The 17,619-nt window shown below is 46.6% G+C and overlaps 1 protein-coding gene across 2 annotated transcripts in view; it reads right to left on the bottom strand.

The window, feature by feature from the left end:
* Nucleotides 1–419: 419 nt before the first annotated feature.
* MRPL37 (mitochondrial ribosomal protein L37) overlaps nt 420–17,619 on the bottom strand; it is a 21,396-nt gene continuing 4,196 nt past the window's right edge. Inside the window, exons 4-7 of one of the 2 annotated variants that reach the window (XM_067726248.1) lie at nt 8,290–8,475; nt 5,795–5,952; nt 2,518–2,721; nt 420–641 (exon numbers count right to left, since the gene is read on the bottom strand). In XM_067726248.1, the coding sequence (XP_067582349.1) occupies nt 564–641; nt 2,518–2,721; nt 5,795–5,952; nt 8,290–8,475 (626 nt within the window). In that variant the 3' untranslated portion in view covers nt 420–563. The remainder of the gene's footprint in view (nt 642–2,517; nt 2,722–5,794; nt 5,953–8,289; nt 8,476–17,619) is intronic. The other variant, XM_067726249.1, reaches the window with a different exon arrangement.

Raw genomic sequence — 17,619 nt, 5'->3', positions numbered from 1 at the left:
TGGCCCAGAGCAGGACTTGATGCTATCTGAACAGAGGCCAGCTGAACCAGGGATGTACTCAGTCCATTAACCAAGGTACTAGTGAGAAATTTACACTGAATATTCTATTCAGATCTTCTGCAGTCATTGTGGAATGTGTCCACAATTTAAGTAATGCCATAGAACCTAGCGACCATCACAGAACACCTAATATGAAGCAAACAGTGTAGGTCACATTAGCCTCAAGTTTCAGATGAAGAAACTGAAACTCAGAGAGATGAAGATTCTTATTTAAAGTCACAAGATGGGTCACGGACAAAGCTGGGGTAGGTCAGGCTCCAGGGCCAGCACCTGTGCGGAGGCAGGCTCATGGCAAGGGCCCGCACGCATCTGTGGGTGCCCCCCCCCGATGGCACCCCCACAACAAGCACAGGCTCCAGTGCACCAGAAGGCTCTTTATTGTCAGTGAGACCACCAGCCAGAGGAGCACTGGGCTCCGAGCAGGCCCCAGGCACCACCCAGGCCGCAGGACCCTCAGGGGGAGAGGGGCACAGGGAGCTCCAGGCCTCAGAACGGTCCTTGACTCACACAGCACCGTGCAAATACAGAGCTAAAAACTTCCTGAATGTCTCTGGCTGGAAACCAGTCGGCCCAACAGGTTCCTGGAAAGAACACAGCCCATTAGGATCCTGCTACTAGGTTTAATGGCAGCAATTAAAACAAAGGTAGGTTTCATGCAAATCCTAAGTGCCTGGATAATAACTGTTTCTTTCTCTCACGACCAAGGAGGAGCGCTGGGGAGCTGCTGCCAAGAGATGCCGGGGGCGCTGGACTAGCGAGGAGGATACAAAGCATCCCAGAACCTTTCAGCCAAATCGTCTGTTGACATTGCCCTGATCCCTAATCCTGCTCACCTCAACCACCACAAACAAATGTTCTGTTGCCCCTTTTAATTGCCAGGGACAATAATCCCTCACTCCTTCCACACACATTTATCAGGCACCTTCTCTGTATCAGAGCTGTGCCCAGTGCTGGAAACCCAATAATGACTTGAATCTGGCTCCCACCTTCAAGGAGCTTCCAGCCAGGTTTGCAATAGTGATAATACAAGGTGATGGGCCTCATAATTGAAGTAGGAAAAAGATGCTAAGAAAACAGCGGAGAAAATAACTAACACATTGACTTCCATACATGGAAGAGAGCATGTATGAATGAGTCTTAAAGGGCAAGTACAACAGAATGGGCCAGAAAGAAAAAAGGAGACTTCAAAGAGGCCAGTATATGCACTGGTCCGGAGGCACAAATGAAGGTGGGAAGAGCTAGGGTGAGGCTGGAGCCCAGGGTCCGTGATGGTGGAGGTGGGGTGGGTGCGGGAAGAGACAGGTGAGGAGGAGTCACGTGACCACACCAGCACAGGCCTGGCACTAAGCCACTATTTTGGAAGGAAGAGGCTGAAAGAAGAGGACCTGAAGACGTGAAGGGGAGAGGGAGAGCACAACTAAGAGCAGAGGGACGCGGAGGAGGCTGGTGTGGCCGCACAGGTGAGGGACAATGAATGGTGTCTGGGGCCAAAGAGAAGGGACCAGACCAGTAGGCATTTTAAGGGTAGACAATATTGACAGACACTGGAGAACTCATCATTCCACTAACTTACAGATAATGTTCAAAGGCTCAACAACTACATTTCAACAAATCTACTGAGGCCCTGTGTGGGACATGGCTCGTCAGCCACAGATCCAGCAGCACCCCACTCTGTTCTGTCTCATCCCCCAGTCCTGCTTTGTCTCTTCAGAGTGCTTATCACTGCCTGATACTACATATTGATTCTACTTAGATACTGCCACTGCCCACTACACAGAACACAGGCCTGCTCTCTGTCAGCTGAGCACTGAAGGTGCAGCAGTGAGCGACAACGCCATGGAGGAATGAAATGAACGCATCATTCATGGACTCAGCCTTTGAGGAAATCAGTGCTCGGTTTAGCAGAGGAGAAGAACACATAAACAGATAACTATAGAACAGCAGCGTGACTGCGCTGTGATTGGGGGGACCCAGGGGCTATGGGAACCCACCCAAGGTACTTAAGCAAGGCTGGGATTGGGATGGTGGGTCTTTATGCTAAACCTGGAATGACAATTAGAGGACAAGCAGATGACAGAGAAATGGGGGAGGTTGGGTGGGGGAGAGGGAGGAGGGAGCAAGAAGGAAGCAGCCTCCTCTGTAAAGGGAACAGCACCTACTGGGATCCTGAGCTACTCAGGCAGCGGCGCGTACTGGACAGCTACAAGGAGCTGGGCGTGGTGGGCACTGGGGAGCACGGGAGGTGAGGTGAAGAGCGGGCTGGGGCCCAGGGTGGAAGGCACTGTTTTAGGTAATGGGCAGGGCTGAAGTATCCCTCCAGGCAGAGGTCCTGAGCATGAAGACCCTAAAGCCGGGGCCCCACTCACAAGCATCCCGTCAACCCCAAGCCAGGCTCACTCTGGGGAGGGTGAGTCCTGGCCCTGGGCCCATCACCAGGCCAGAGGCAGCTGGACTTACCACAACTGCCTTCCTTCTGACCACCGGGAGACACCAAAAATGCTCATAGAGGAGCTGATCCGAGTCTATCCAGACTAGATTCTTGACACCCTCATCAGAGGCCAGATCTGTGGTGTTCAGCTGTAGCACCAGGAACTGGAAGACACGTCCATCAGTGCCCACACTTTGCACGACTACTGGCTGCTCCAAAACCTTAGTGTCGTTCTAAGAGGAAAAGAGGACAAGTAAATCAAATCAGAAATGGTGGGGTGAAAGGAGCAGCACAAACCAGGCAATTTCTAGTTCTGGTCTTTGAAATAAACCCACCCCTCTTTAGTGGTTCCCCCCGCAGGACACTGAAAAGAGAATGCGGAGTTGAGGGCACTGTCCAGGGCCAGGCCTTCTTGCCCGCACCCAGCCTGGCTCTGCCTGGCCTCAGATGCCTCGTGGCCCCGGGGTACCTGCTCTTCAACTTGAGCACATTAAAGTACTAATTCCTGCCACTGAGAGGTGATTGCCAGGCAAGCTGCACAGAAGGATGAGCTGGGAGGTTAATGACGGCGAACCCCTCAAACTCATGGCCGTAACCTGATGGTGACAACAGTGACGTCTATCAAATGTTAACCTGGAGGGTCAATTCACATAATATATATAATCTCATTCAGTTCTCACTCCATTTGACAGTTGAGGAAACAGACGGGGTGAGGCAGTGACTCATCTGAAGTCACAACAATGTGTGGCATCAGCACCTACAGTGGCTGGTGCTAGACCAGTCACACTTTCCATCTGCCTTACTCTACTCCTCAGCGCTGGGCATCTGGAATGCCCTAAGCCCACTGGCAGGCACCTCACCTGAGCTTCAGCCTCTCACTGCAACTCTGAGTATGTGTCAGATTCCTGAGTGTCTACTCCAGCTGTGTCGGCCCCAGGATTCCACCAGTCAACACATTTGCTGATTACCTCTTTCAATTAGTGCCACTTGGTAACAGTAATACTACTAGCAACCATTTACTGAAGGCCTCTCATGTGCCAGGTATCACACCAGTTTTATATAAAGTCACCTCTAATCTCAAAAATCCAGTGGTATATACCCACTTAACAGATGAGGAAACTGAGGTTCAGAGAGGTGGTATAATTTGCTCAAGGTTACCCAGGATCAGACCCCAGGCTATTAAATCACTTGGAATCTTACTGTTCTGGTCTACACCTAGTGTCCCATTGTATCTGATAGTAGCTCCTCTGCCATTCTCAAAAGTATACCAGTCTGGATGACAAATCGTATGTTCACCCTACTGAGCCTGCAGGAATCCAGTTTGGTGACTGCTATCCACTGGACAAAGATTCAATAGGCAGGCCCCATGAAGCAAAGCATCCTTGATTCAAAGATGCTGCCTACATTCATTGCTCCAGGGCTGAATCTGACATTAGGAATAGCTAATGTCAGACCTCAGTGTAGGCCACACTGGGACTGTTGGCCTTAGAAATACCTGTTTTTAGCTGCATGAGAAATAAAAAAGAAAAGTACCTCTAAGTGTTAGCTGAGAATTCTGTATTGACTCTTATCTCCCTCTACAGATCAATAAAACTGCAGGTAGTACATAAATTTCTCAGCAATTTTACCTTTTACACAGAGGCTCTTCCCGTAATTGCTCAACTTCACATCCCCAGGAATAATTTGTACCTGGAGGGGTTGGGGGAGGCCTCCTCTCCTACCCAACTGGGTGGCAATTAGTGACAGCAATGCTACCCATGCTCTGCTGGCACAGAAGCTACAATGAGCCTGCAGGCCTGGAACCTGGCATGTGACTATCTCTGCCTCCCTATCCTTGCCCAGAGTCAGGAGGCAGCATGTCCTCTGAGGCTGGAGAGATCAGGGCTCCAATGCTTGCTTCCCTACTCATTAGCTGTGGGATTCTGGGCAAGTTACCAAACCTTCCAGAGCCTTCAGAAAGTATGTCAGAGAATGGGAATTAAGATAACCTCCCAAAGACTGGAAAGACACAAGAAGGTCACATAAAGATGTGACAGCTGCTAATCTCTTAGCTGTGTGACCTTGGGGAAGTTACTGAGCCTCCCTGAGCTTCAGTTTCTTCATCTCTAAAATGAAGCTAATAGTATCTGCCACGGGGTGGGGGGTTGCTACAAGGATTAAATAATGGTTCTCAAATTTTAGTGGAGTGGTTTTCAAATCTGAGCTTGTACCAGCATCACCTGGAGGGCTTGTTAAAAGAGACTGCCAGGCCCCACCCCCAGAGCTTCTGATGCAGGATGTCTGGGATGGGTCTGAGAAGCTGCATTTCCAGCAAGTCCCCAGATGATGTTCATGCTGCTAACCCACGACCATATTTTGAGAACCACTGCTGTAAAGAGCCCTAACTAAATGTTTGGCACGTAGCAGATGCTCAACACAGGCAAGGTCCATACTACTCTCTATCTCATTAGGCTAACCACACTGTACCAACCCCACTGAGACCAAGTAAGATGGGAAACAGAACATTCTGAAGTTCATCACTCCTCCAGGAGGGCCTTAGGCTCTAACCAATACCTGGGAGCCCGACAGCAGCCCTCAACATCATCCCTCCCCTCTCGCCCCACAACACACACACAAAAAGCCAGGGATCTGGTGTCCCAGGCCTGCTTGGGGACTCCCATACTGTCATCCCCTTCCTGGAGGCCTTTGCTCCCCCGCCAGGCTTTCCTCCAATCATGGGACAGCACTGTGTGACAACCACTCAGTCTGCATTCTATAACATCTAGGTCCCTGAGACCTCCTCTTAGAATCAAAGGGCTACCATCCAAGTGGTATCTTGGGTCCTCAGAACCTGTCCTGAGTGGGTGGGCAGGGCCATCTCCTGCTTCACTTCCTTCTGCCTGCCCGATGGAGCCTTGTGCTCTGGGCTCCAACAGTACAGAACAGAGGCAGTGTGCTGGAGCAGACAGCTGAAGCCTTAGGAGTTGGGTCTACCTAGTCCCAATCCTTTCTCCACCACTTACTGCTGTGTAATTCTGGACAAGCCTCCCTGGGATTCAGAGGCATAATCTGAAAAATGGAGATCGCAATGAAACTTTGTGGGTTATTGTGATACAAAAAATGAGGCATCTTATGTTAAAGACAAGCACATCGTAGGCCCCCAGCAGATGGCAGCTCATCTCTGTAGGGTGAGTGGAAGTGCCTCTCCCTAAAACTCCTCAGTCAAGCAAAAAAATAAATCCCTCCATGCCCCCTTTCCTTTGAGTAGTGTAAGGCAGGAAACCAACACAATGTAAGGCAGCTCGGTGGTCTTCTCCACATACGTACCCCATAGAGGAGCCGAGCCTGAGCCAGGGCATTGCCAAAGGCAAACAGGATCATCTTGGCCCGCAGCTGATCTGGTTGAAAGCGGTGTGGTCGTAAATTGGCTGACTCCAGCAAATACAAGGTATGGGGATATGGGTAAGGATAACCCTCCCGGAATCCTGCAAGACATGCCATCATGTGGAGGGGTAGAAAAGATTAATCAGCCTGCCCCAAAGCCTCAGGAAAGTCACCCGACCTCAGCTTAGTGCCAGGCACGACAGAGACTCAGTAGAGGTAGATATTATCACTATAGCTCAGAGGCGGGCAAACGTCAACCTGCTGGCCTAATCTGGCCCGTTTTTGAAAATAAAATTTTTACTGGAGCACACCCACACCCACTCATTTACATATGTCTATTACGTAGCTGTGACAGAGACCATACGTGGCTTGCAAAACCTAAAATACCATTTGGTTCTTTACAGAAAATGTTTGCCAACCTGTTCCAGGTGATTCTTGCAGGCTAGCTCTAACTCCACCCCTTTCTCGCTCATTCAAGCACACAGATGACAGTGATATTAGAAGGATAACCTGAAATCTATGGTAATTATTTTTTTAAAATGCACATCACTTGCAAAATTCAATACTTGATTATTAGTAACAAATGACTTGCCTCATACCTCACAACACTATGCTGAGCATCAAAGTTCAGCACTTGTTCATCTCACCCACAACCCTGCCAGGTCACCACTGCTTCCCCTACATGGCCATGAGCAAACCCTCGGAGGCTGGGGGCTTCTAGAATGACTGACCTGGATTAGCGAAAGTGGGTGAAACAGAGGCAGAAAGAGGCTGGGAAAGTGTGGGCTCTGAAAATCCCAGAGGAGAGCACTACTTAAGAAAAAGAGACATGACTTTCCTGTCTGCCTCAGTTCCTCCGCACGTGTGAGTACCCAACACTCAGCACTCACTCTCTGCCAAGCTCTAACACAGGAACCAGGAACAGAGCCCACGTGGTGCCTGCACTGCCTTTGAGGGGCTCACCAAGTCTAGAGGGGAGACAGACAGGAAAACTGATCACACCCACACAGAGGGACATGTCAAGACACGAGGGAAGCCAGGGGGCTGTGTGAGGACAGACGAAAGGCCCCGGACCAGACTGCGAGGTTGCAGAGCATTTCTGGGAAGAAGTGAGTCCTAAGATGAATTGTGACAGATGAGTAGTCATTAAACGAAGACAAAAAGAGGTGAATGGTCAAAAGTGCAGGCAGAGGGAAAAGGAAGTGCCAAAGAATGGTGGTGAGAAAAGCCACAGTTGGAATACAGGGGGCTTGTGGGGGAGGAGACAAAGATGAGGCTGGAGAGAGGCACAGAGGTCAGATGTGAAGGCCTTCATGTGATAAGCTAAGGAGTTCAAACTTTATCCAACAGGCAATGGGGAGGTGGGCATGGAGAGCAACGGAATTAAATCTGTGTTCTATAAAGACTACTCTGGGGCTTCCCTGGTGGCACAGTGGTTGAGAATCCGCCTGCCAATGCAGGGGAGACACGGGTTCGATCCCTGGTCCGGGAAGATCCCACATGCCACGGAGCAACTAAGCCCGTGAGCCACAACTACTGAGCCTGTGCTCTAGAGCCTGCAAGCCACAACTACTGAGCCTGTGTGCCACAACTACTGAAGCCCACACGCCCTAGTGCCCGTGCTCTGCAACAAGAGAAGCCACTGCAACGAAGAGTAGCCCCCACTCTCCACAACTAGAGAAAGCCCGCGTGCAGCAACGAAGACTCAATGCAGCCAAAAATAAATAAATAAATTTATAAAACAAACAAACAAAAGGCTACTCTGGAACTGTGAACTAGAGGGACCAGAGAGGAAAACAGCCTGGGTCAGACTAACCTGTCGAGAGGTTGTGGTAATAGGCTGGATGAGAGACAGTAGGGACTGACTGAGGTGTAGCTGTGGAAATGGAGAGAGGTTAAGGAGAAAGGTGCTACCTTAATGACTGAGTGGATGGCAGGAACTGCAGGCCTGCGCAGCCTGACTCCCTAGTTTCTGTCTTGGCTCACTGGGGAGGTGGTGGTGCTTTGTTTGACGGAGGTGGGATGAAGAGCCCCATTCAAGGACTGTGGGGCTTCCTCCATCCTAGCAGGAGGTTGGCAGAGTTTACAGGGTACACAGAGAGGGGGTGCCTTTCAAGGGAACTATGAATAAAGGAAACACCTGATGCCTGGTCAAAAGCCCCTCAAGCTACCCATTACAACTGATGTAACAGAATTACTTCTCAGGGGTCAAAAGTAAAGTCAGCCTTTGAGCCAATCCAAACCTCCCTGAGTCTCAGTTTCCTTGCCTATAAAATGGGGTTTACTGGTACCTATCTCACAGGGCTGCTACACGGCTCTTAGGAGAAAATGCACATGAGGTGCCTAGCAGATACTAAGTACTCAGTGTTTCCTTTCTCTTTGGAGAAAGCTTGTCCCTCATCTGCACACTGCCTAAAGTCAAAGGCTTTGATACTTACCTGTGTCATCGTTCACATCATAAACATTGCATTCCTGAAGACCCACAGTGGGAGATATGGGATAGAAGGTCTCAAGAACATGATTCTTAGTAGCTTCTACTTCCTCTTGGGAGGCTATGGGGGGCAGAGGATCCTTGGCATTCAGTTGGGCTCCACTGGAACCATGGACCTGAATAAGAGTAGACTCTAAAGGGGGAGAAAAACGATTAGTCTAACCTGGTCTAAAGCCTTAGCTAGGCAAAGTCTAAAGCTTTCATCCTGCCATGCTCCTCAAGTCTTTCACAGCTTTACTATCTGATCTGCCTCATCACAGACAACAGAACTTTGGAAATTCATCCTTGCGCTTATCATGTAAGCAGGTGAGCCTCCTTCACTTGATGTCTGGGTGCCATCCTCTGCCTCTGCCTCTGCTGGGCCTTGGAGTAGACCAGGAAACATCAGATCCAAAGGACTGAGTGGCCTGGCTGAAGTCACAGAACAAGCATGTAACAGGACTGGAGTTGAAATGAAGGTCACATCATTCCTAATCTAGTGATCTTCATTCTAAAGAATAGAAGGGGACATGAGAACAAGATGGTGGAGGAGAAGGACCTGAGCTCACCTCCTCTCACAAAAACACCAAAACAACTAACTGTTGGGCTTCCCTGGGGGCGCAGTGGTTGAGAGTCCGCCTGCCGGTGCAGGGGACACGGGTTCGTGCCCCGGTCCGGGAGGATCCCACATGCCGCGGGGCGGCTGGGCCCGTGAGCCATGGCCACTGAGCCTGCGCGTCCGGAGCCTGTGCTCCACAACGAGAGAGGCCGCAACACTGAGAGGCCCGCGTACCACACACACACACACACACACAAAACAAACAACTAACTGCTGAACAACCATCGACAAAAAAGGACTGGAACCTACCAAAAAAGATATTCTACTTCTAAAGACAAAGAAGAAGCCACAACAAGATGGTTGGAGGGGTGCATTCGAAATACAATTAAATCCCACATCCACTGAGTGGGCAACTCACAGACTGGAAAATAATTACATCACAGAGGTTCTCCCACAGGAGTGAGAGTTCTGAGCCCCACAAAAGGCTCTTCAGTCTGGGGGTCTGGCATCAGGAGGAGGAATCCCCAGAGCATTTGGCTTTGAAGGGCAGTGGGCTTGATTGCAGGAACTCGACAGGACTGGGAGAAAAAGAAATGCCACTCTTGGAAGGCGGACACAGGGTCTTGTGTGCACCAGGACCCAGGGGAAAAAGCACTGACCTCATAGGAGCCTGGGCCAGACCTACCTGCTGATCTTGGAGGGTCTCCTGGGGAAGTGCGGGGGGGGCGGGGGGCAGCTGTGGCTCACAGCGGGGTCAAGGACACTGGTGGCAGAGGTACTGGAGAGTACTCATTGGCGTGAACTGTCCTGGAGGCCACCATTTTGATGCCAAGACCTGACCCCACCCAACAGCCCACAGGCTCCAGGACAGGGATGGCTCCAGTCAAACAACCAACAGGGCGGGAACACAGCCCCGCCCATCAGCACACAGGCTGCTTAAAGTCTTCCTCAGCCCACAGCCCCCTCTAAACACACCCTTGACACAGCCCTGCCCGCCAGAGGGACAAGACCCAGCGACACCCACCAGTGGGCGAGCACCAGTCCCTCCCACGAGGAAGCCTGCACAAGCCGACATGTAAGAATGGATACTATAAAACTCTTAGAGGAAAACATAGGTAGAACACTCTGACATAAATTGCAGCAATATCTTTTTTGATCCACCTCCTAGAGTAATGAAAATAAAAACAAAACAAACAAATTGGAAACTAATCGAACTTAAAAGCTTTTGCACAGTAAAGGAAACCATAAACAAAGCAAAAAGACAACACACAGAATGGGAAAAAGTATTTGCAAACGATGCGACTGGCAAGGGATTAATCTCCAAAATATACAAACAGCTCATGCAGCTCAATATCGAAAAAAAAACCCAATCAAAAATGGGAAGATCTAAATAGACATTTCTCCAAAGAAGACATACAGATGGCCAAAAAGCACATGAAAAGATACTCAACATCACTAATTATTAGAGAAATGCAAATCAAAACTATTAAGAGGTATCACCTCACGCCAGTCAGAATGGCCATCATCAAAGTCTACAAACAGGGACTTCACACAGTGGTTGCAGAGTGGTGGCACAGTGGTTGAGAGTCTGCCCACCAATGCAGGGGACACGGGTTTGAACCCTGGTCTGGGAGGACCCCACATGCCACGGAGCAACTGAACCCATGCGCCACAGCTGCTGAGCCTGCGCTCTGCAGCCCACGAGCCACAGCTACTGAGCCCGTGTGTCACAAATGCTCAGGCTCACACTCCTGGAGGCCGTGCTCGGCAACAGGAGAGGCCACTGCAATGAGAGGCCCGTGCACCGTAGTGAAGAGTAGCCCCCGCTTGCCACAACTAGAGGGAGCCCGCGCACAGCAGTGAGGGCCCAATGCAGCCAAAAATAAATAATAAATACAATAAGTAAATTAAAAAAACAGTCTACAAACAATAAATGCTGGAGAGGGTGTGGAGAAAACGGAATCCTCCTACACTGTTTATGGGAATGTAACTTGGTACAGCCACTATGGAGAAGAGTATGGAGGTTCCTTAAAAAACTAAAAATAGAGCTACTACCATATGATCCAGCAATCCCACTCCTGGGTATATATCCAGAGAAAATCATACTTCGAAAAGATACACGCACCCCAGTGTTCACTGCAGCACTATTTACAACAGCCAAGACATGGAAGCAACCTAAATATCCATCAACAGAGGAATGGATAAAAAAGATACATATATACAATGGAATAATGGTACATATATACAATGGAATATTACTCAGCCATAAAAAAGAATGAAATAATGCCATTTGCGCAAGATGGATGGGCCTAGAGATTATCATACTAAGTGAAGTAAGTCAGAGAAAGACAAGTATCATATGATATCACTTATATGTGGAATCTAAAAAAATGACACAAATGAACTTATTTACAAAACAGAAACAGACTCACAGACTTAGAAACAAACTAATGGTTACCAAAGGGGAAAGGTGGGGGGTAGGGATAAATTAGGTGGTTGGAATTAACATATACACACTACTATATATAAAACAGATAATCAGGGGCTTCCCTGGTGGTGCAGTGGTTGAGAATCTGCCTGCCAGTGCAGGGGACACAGGTTTGAGCCCTGGTCCAGGAAGATCCCACATGCCGCGGAGCAACTAAGCCCGTGTGCCACAACTACTGAGCCTGTGCATCTGGAGCCTGTGCTCCACAACAAGAGAGGCTGCAACAGTGAGAGGCCTGCGCACCACGATGAAGAGTGGCCCCCGGTCGCCGCAACTAGAGAAAGTCCTCGCACAGAAACGAAGACCTAACACAGCCAAAAATAAATAAATAAATAAATAAAAAAGACCTCACCTCAATCATCACCTCCTCTAGGAAGCCTCCCTCAATTCTTTCCATAAAAGAAAAAAAGAAAAACAGATACTCAACAAGGACCTACTGCAATAACGTATATGGGAAAAGAATCTGAATAGATATATGTATAACTAAATCACTTTGATACACACCTGAAACTAACACACCACTGTAAGTCAACTATACTGCAATATAAAATTAAAAATTTTTAAAAAAAGGATTAGTTAAGAATAGTTTTTATCCTAAAAGAAAAAAAACATTTGTTAAGGTGTTAATCCCGGGTTTCTTGAGAGAGGGACTGACCAATGCGCTCTTCTTCCTGTGTTCTCCTTCCAGTGAGCCTTGAGGCCTGGGGATCTCTGTGGGCTCAGAGGCTGTGGGTTCAGACCCTCCCAGGCACCTGCATTAAGCTGGGGACGCAGAAATGAGTGAGAGTAACTCTCTGCTTTCACGGAGCTGGCTAGGGAGTACAAGAGTATGAACCACACTCAGAGAGAGCAGAGGTGGGGACAACGGACCTCTTCTGGGATACCTGAGAAGCTTCCTGAGGGAAGCAATGCCTTTAAACTTGCTTTTGAAAGATGGATAAGAGCGGAGCTTCTCAACATTGGCACTCTTCACATTCTGGATGAGGTAATTCTTTGGTGAGGGAGGCTGTCCTATGCACTGTAGGTATTTGGCAGCATCCCTGGCCTCTACTCACTAGATGCCAATAGAACTTCCACTACCAGCCCCAGGTCTGGTTCAAGTTATGACAAACAAAAATGTCTCCAGACAATACCAAGAGGGTAAAACCACCCTTGGTTGAAAACTGCTGTGTCAGAGTTTGCCAGGCAAAGAAAAGTGAGGAAACTGTTCTACTGAAGGAGGAGTAACATGTTCCAAAGCACAGAGCATGCTGCTCCATGGCAGCGCTTAGGGAAATAAATCCAGATAACTGGAGTATGATATGGTAGGAAGGAGGGATGGAGAGAGAGAAGTACTGAAACTACAGGCTAAGGAGAAAGGCTACCAAATCCAGGAAGAGGGCCAGATTGCCCTCAACAGCTCAGAGTAAAAAAAAAAATAGAGCCAGTCAGAAAGCCTCACTTAAGTCAGATTAGCATATTTGCCACAGGGACACATAGGTATATGAGGAAATGAACTGACATCTGACTGAGCAGCAAGACTGCACGCTGTGAATGTGTCCAGATGCCCCTCACAGAGGTCCCCACAGGAGGCCAAATGCCGTCTGGAAAGACTCCCGGAGAATGGCCTCCTAGGGATTCTCCATGGGGTCAAACCTTCCTCGTGGTGCTTGGGTTTTGAGAAATACAAATCAAATACTACAAAGCGCAATGTGATGGTAACTGACCAAGGCTGATGATCCTATCTGTCTAAAAACTGGTTCGGCCATAGCAAAGATCAATAAAACTATAAGTTGGTTCTTTGAGAAGATAAACAAAATTGATAACCCTTTAGCCAGACTCATCAAGAAAAAAAGGGAGAGGACTAAAATCAATAAAATTAGAAATGAAAAAGGACAGATTACAACTGACACTGCAGAGATACAAAAGATCATAAGAGACTGCTACAAGCAACTATATGCCAATAAAATGGACAACCTGGAAGAAATGGACAAATCCTTGGAAAAGTACAACCTTCCAAGATTGAACCAGGAAGCATTAGAAAATATAAACAGACCAATCACAGGTAATGAAATTGGAACTGTAATTAAAAATCTTCCAACAAACAAAAGTCTATGACCAGATGGCTTCACAGGTGAATTCTATCAAACATTTAGAGAAGAGTTAACATCTATCCTTCTCAAACTCTTCCAAAAAATTGCAGAGAGGAACACTCCCAAATTCATTCTACGAAGCCACCATCACCCTGATACCAAAACCAGACAAAGATATCACAAAAAAAGAAAATTATAGACCAATATCACTGATGAACATAGACTCAAAAACCCTCAACAAAATACTAGAAAACAGAATCCAACAACACATTAAAAGAATCATACACCATGATCAAGTGGGGTTTATCCCAGGGATGCAAGGATTCTTCAATATACGCAAATCAATCAATGTGATACACCATATTAACAAATTAAAGAATAAAAACCATATGATCATCTCAGTAGATGCAGAAAAAGCTTTTGACAAAATTCAACACCCATTTATGATAAAAACTCTCCAGAAAGTGGGCACAGAGGGAACCTACCTCAACATAATAAGAGCCATATACGGCAAACGCACAGCAAACATCATTCTCAGTGGTAAAAAACTGAAAGCATTTCCTCTAAAATCAGGAACAAGATAAGGATGTCCACTCTAGCCACTATTATTCAACACAGTATTGGAAGTCCTAGCCACAGCAATCAGAGAAGAAAAAGAAATAAGAGGAACACAAATTGGTAAAGAAGTAAAACTGTCACTGTTTGCTGATGACATGATGCTACACATAGCAAATCCTAAAGATGCCACCTGAAAACTACTAGAACTAATCAATGAATTTGGTAAGGTTGCAGGATACAAAATTAATGCACAGAAATCTCTTGCATTCCTATACACTAACAATGAAAGATCAGAAAGAGAAATTAAGGAAACAATCCTATTTACCATCACAACAAAAAGAATAAAACACCTAGGAATAAAACCTACCTAAGGAGGCAAAAGACCTGTACTCAGAAAACTGTAAAACACTGATGAAAGAAATCAAAGATAACATAAACAGATGGAGAGATAAACCATGCTCCTGGATTGGAAGAATCAATATTGTGAAAATGACTGTACTACCCAAAGCAATCTACAGGTTCAATGCAATCCCTATCAAATTACGAATGGCATTTTTCACAGAACTAGAACAAGAAATTTTACAATCTGTATGGAAACACAAAAGACCCCAAATAGCCAAAGCAATCTTAAGAAAGAAAAACAGAGCTGGAGGAATCAGGCTCCCTGACTTCAGACTATACTACAAAGCTACAGTAATCAAGACAGTAGGGTACTGGCACAAAAACAGAAATATAGCTCAACGGAACAGGATAGAAAGCCGAGATAAACCCACGCACATATGGTCACCTTATCTTTGACAAAGGAGGCAAGAATAGACAGCCTCTTCAATAAGTGGTGCTGGGAAAAATGGATGGATACATGTAAAAGAATGAAATTAGAACACACCCTAACACCATAAACAAAAATAAACTCAAAATGGATTAAAAACCTACATGTAAGGCCAAACACTATAAATCTCTTAGAAGAAAACATAGGCAGAACACTCCATGACATAAATCACAGCAAAATCCTTTTTGACCCACCTCCTAGAGCAAGGGAAATAAAAACAAAAATAAACAAATGGGACCTAATGAAACTTAAAAGCTTTTGCAAAGCAAAGGAAGCCATACACAAGACAAAAAGGCAGCCCTCAGAATGGGAGAAAATATTTGCAAATGAAGCAACTGACAAATGATTAATCTCCAAAATATACAAGCAGCTCATGCAACTCAATATCACAAAAACAAACAACCTAATCCAAAAATAGGTGGCAGACCTAAATAGACATTTCTCCAGAGGAGACATACAGATGGCCAACAAATACAAGAAAAGATGCTCAACATCACTAATCATTAGAGAAATGCAAATCAAAACCACAATGAGGTATCACCTCACACCGGTCAGAACAGCCATCATCAAAAAATCTAGAAACAATAAATGCTGAAGAGGGTGTGGAGAAAAGGGAACCCTCACACACTGTTGGTGGGAATGTAAATTGATACAGCCACTATGGAGAACAGTATGGAGGTTCCTTAGAAAACTAAAAATAGAACTACCATATGACCCAGCAATCCCACTACTGGGCATATACCCTGAGAAAACCATAATTTAAAAAGATACAGGTACCACAATGTTCACTGCAGCACTATTTACAATAGCCAGGACATGGAAGCAACCTAAATGTGTATCAACAGGTGAATGGATAAAGAAGATGTGGCACATATATACAATGGAATATTACTCAGCCATAAAAAGGAATGAAACTGAGTTATTTGTAGTGAGGTGGATGGACCTAGAATCTGTCATACAGTGAAGTAAGTCAGAAAGAGAAAAACAAATACAGCATGCTAACGCATATATATGGAATTTAAAAAAGCAGTACTGATGAACCTAGTGGCAGGGCAGGAATAAAGACACAGACATAAAAGAAGGGACTTGAGGGCACGGGTGGGGGGTAAGGGGAAGCTGGGATGAAGTGAGAGAGTATACACTACCAAATGTAAAATGGATGGCTAGTGGGAAGCTGCTGCATAGCACAAGGAGATCAACTTGATGCTTTGTGACGACCTAGAGGGACGGGATAGGGAGGGTGGGAGGGAGGCTCAAGAGGGAGGGGATATGGGGATGTATGTATACATATAGCTGATTCACTTTGTTGTACAGCAGAAACTAACACAACATTGTAAAGCATTTATACTCCAATAAAGATGTGGGGAAAAAAAACTGGTTTGGCCAACAGCACTGTCATTTAATTAGCATGTGTCCTCCCTTACTGGGTATGCAAACATCATACCCACACCTCAAGAACAGTTTTCTCAAGTATTTCCTGTTTCCTCACACATAATGTCAAAGGAAGATAAATGTGCCTGGACCTCTCCTAACCTTGGGTTTTAGGTTCTCCCCACAGACCACGCTACTGTGGTTTCCAATTCAATTCCCTCCACATCCCTCCTCCAGCAACAGCTCCAAATGGGGCAGTTTAATTAGAGGTAATACTTGATAATGGGCCAACAAGTACTCCTCTATTAATGAGGTTCACTAACTTCCTTAGTGGTGCCATTACCTCTACAAAGCTGACTCCTTGCCAGGAAGTCCATACTCAAAGGGCAAGTTGGAGAAACCTGACCAAGCAGATGTCCTGAAAACCCCAAATTACTCCACAGCTGGTTTCTCTGCTCCAGGATTCACCAAAGACAGAACTTGTGATCTCAGAACATCCCTGTCTAAAACATCTGAGGTTTGGTATTAATTCACCTGTCCCTTCAGTCAGCACCTTTTGTGTGGCATGAACTGTTAGACACTGTGGACAAAAATGAATATGACACAGTCTCTATCATCAGAAGTTCAGTTTAGTGGGGCAGACAGATGTTAAATAATCACAATATAGTAATAATGTGTGTTATGATAAAAGTAGGCATATGGACACAAGGAGCACAGACAGAACTAACCTGTGGATTCACATGGGAAGGGGGCTTGAGCTGAGTCATGCAGACACACAGAATTTAGTCAAATGAGGAAAGAAGAAAAGAGCATTCCAGACAGAACGTACAGCACATGCAAAGGCAAAGCTTGATGCCAAAAAGCTGCAAGTGGCTAAGTGTAAACTGGGAATGGAGGTGGGAGCAGGAGAGCAGGAGATAAGACTAGAAAGACCAGGTGGTGGCCAAATCACAGAAAGCCTTGGATACCACGATAAATGGTCAAGCTATTGCGAGACAATGAAGGATTTGAAACAGGGAAGGGGACATAAGACAACCTGCACTTTAGAAAGATCATTCTAGCAGCTATGTGGAAAATGGATTTGGAAAATGAGAAAAGCATGAATGGAGTAAGAAGGCTCTTGCAGTAGAATATGAGCTTTGGAGTGCAGACTATATGTTTTATTACTTCCTTATCTTCAACATTTAGGCACTGAGAGGCACTCAACAGATATGGTTTGAATTAAGTCTTGAAAAGAAATGATTAAAAAAGAAAAAGGCTGGGGCTTCCCTGGTGGCACAGTGGTTGAGAGTCCGCCTGCCGATGCAGGGGACACGGGTTCGTGCCCCGGTCCGGGAAGATCCCACATGCCGTGGAGCGGCTAGGCCCGTGAGCCATGGCCGCTGAGCCTGCGCGTCCGGAGCCTGTGCTCCGCAACGGGA

The sequence above is a fragment of the Pseudorca crassidens genome, chromosome 2, assembly GCF_039906515.1.
Source record: "Pseudorca crassidens isolate mPseCra1 chromosome 2, mPseCra1.hap1, whole genome shotgun sequence".
Lineage (NCBI taxonomy): Eukaryota > Metazoa > Chordata > Mammalia > Artiodactyla > Delphinidae > Pseudorca > Pseudorca crassidens.
The sequence above is the reverse complement of the archived record's forward strand: the minus strand, read 5'-3'. Positions and strand labels throughout refer to the sequence as shown.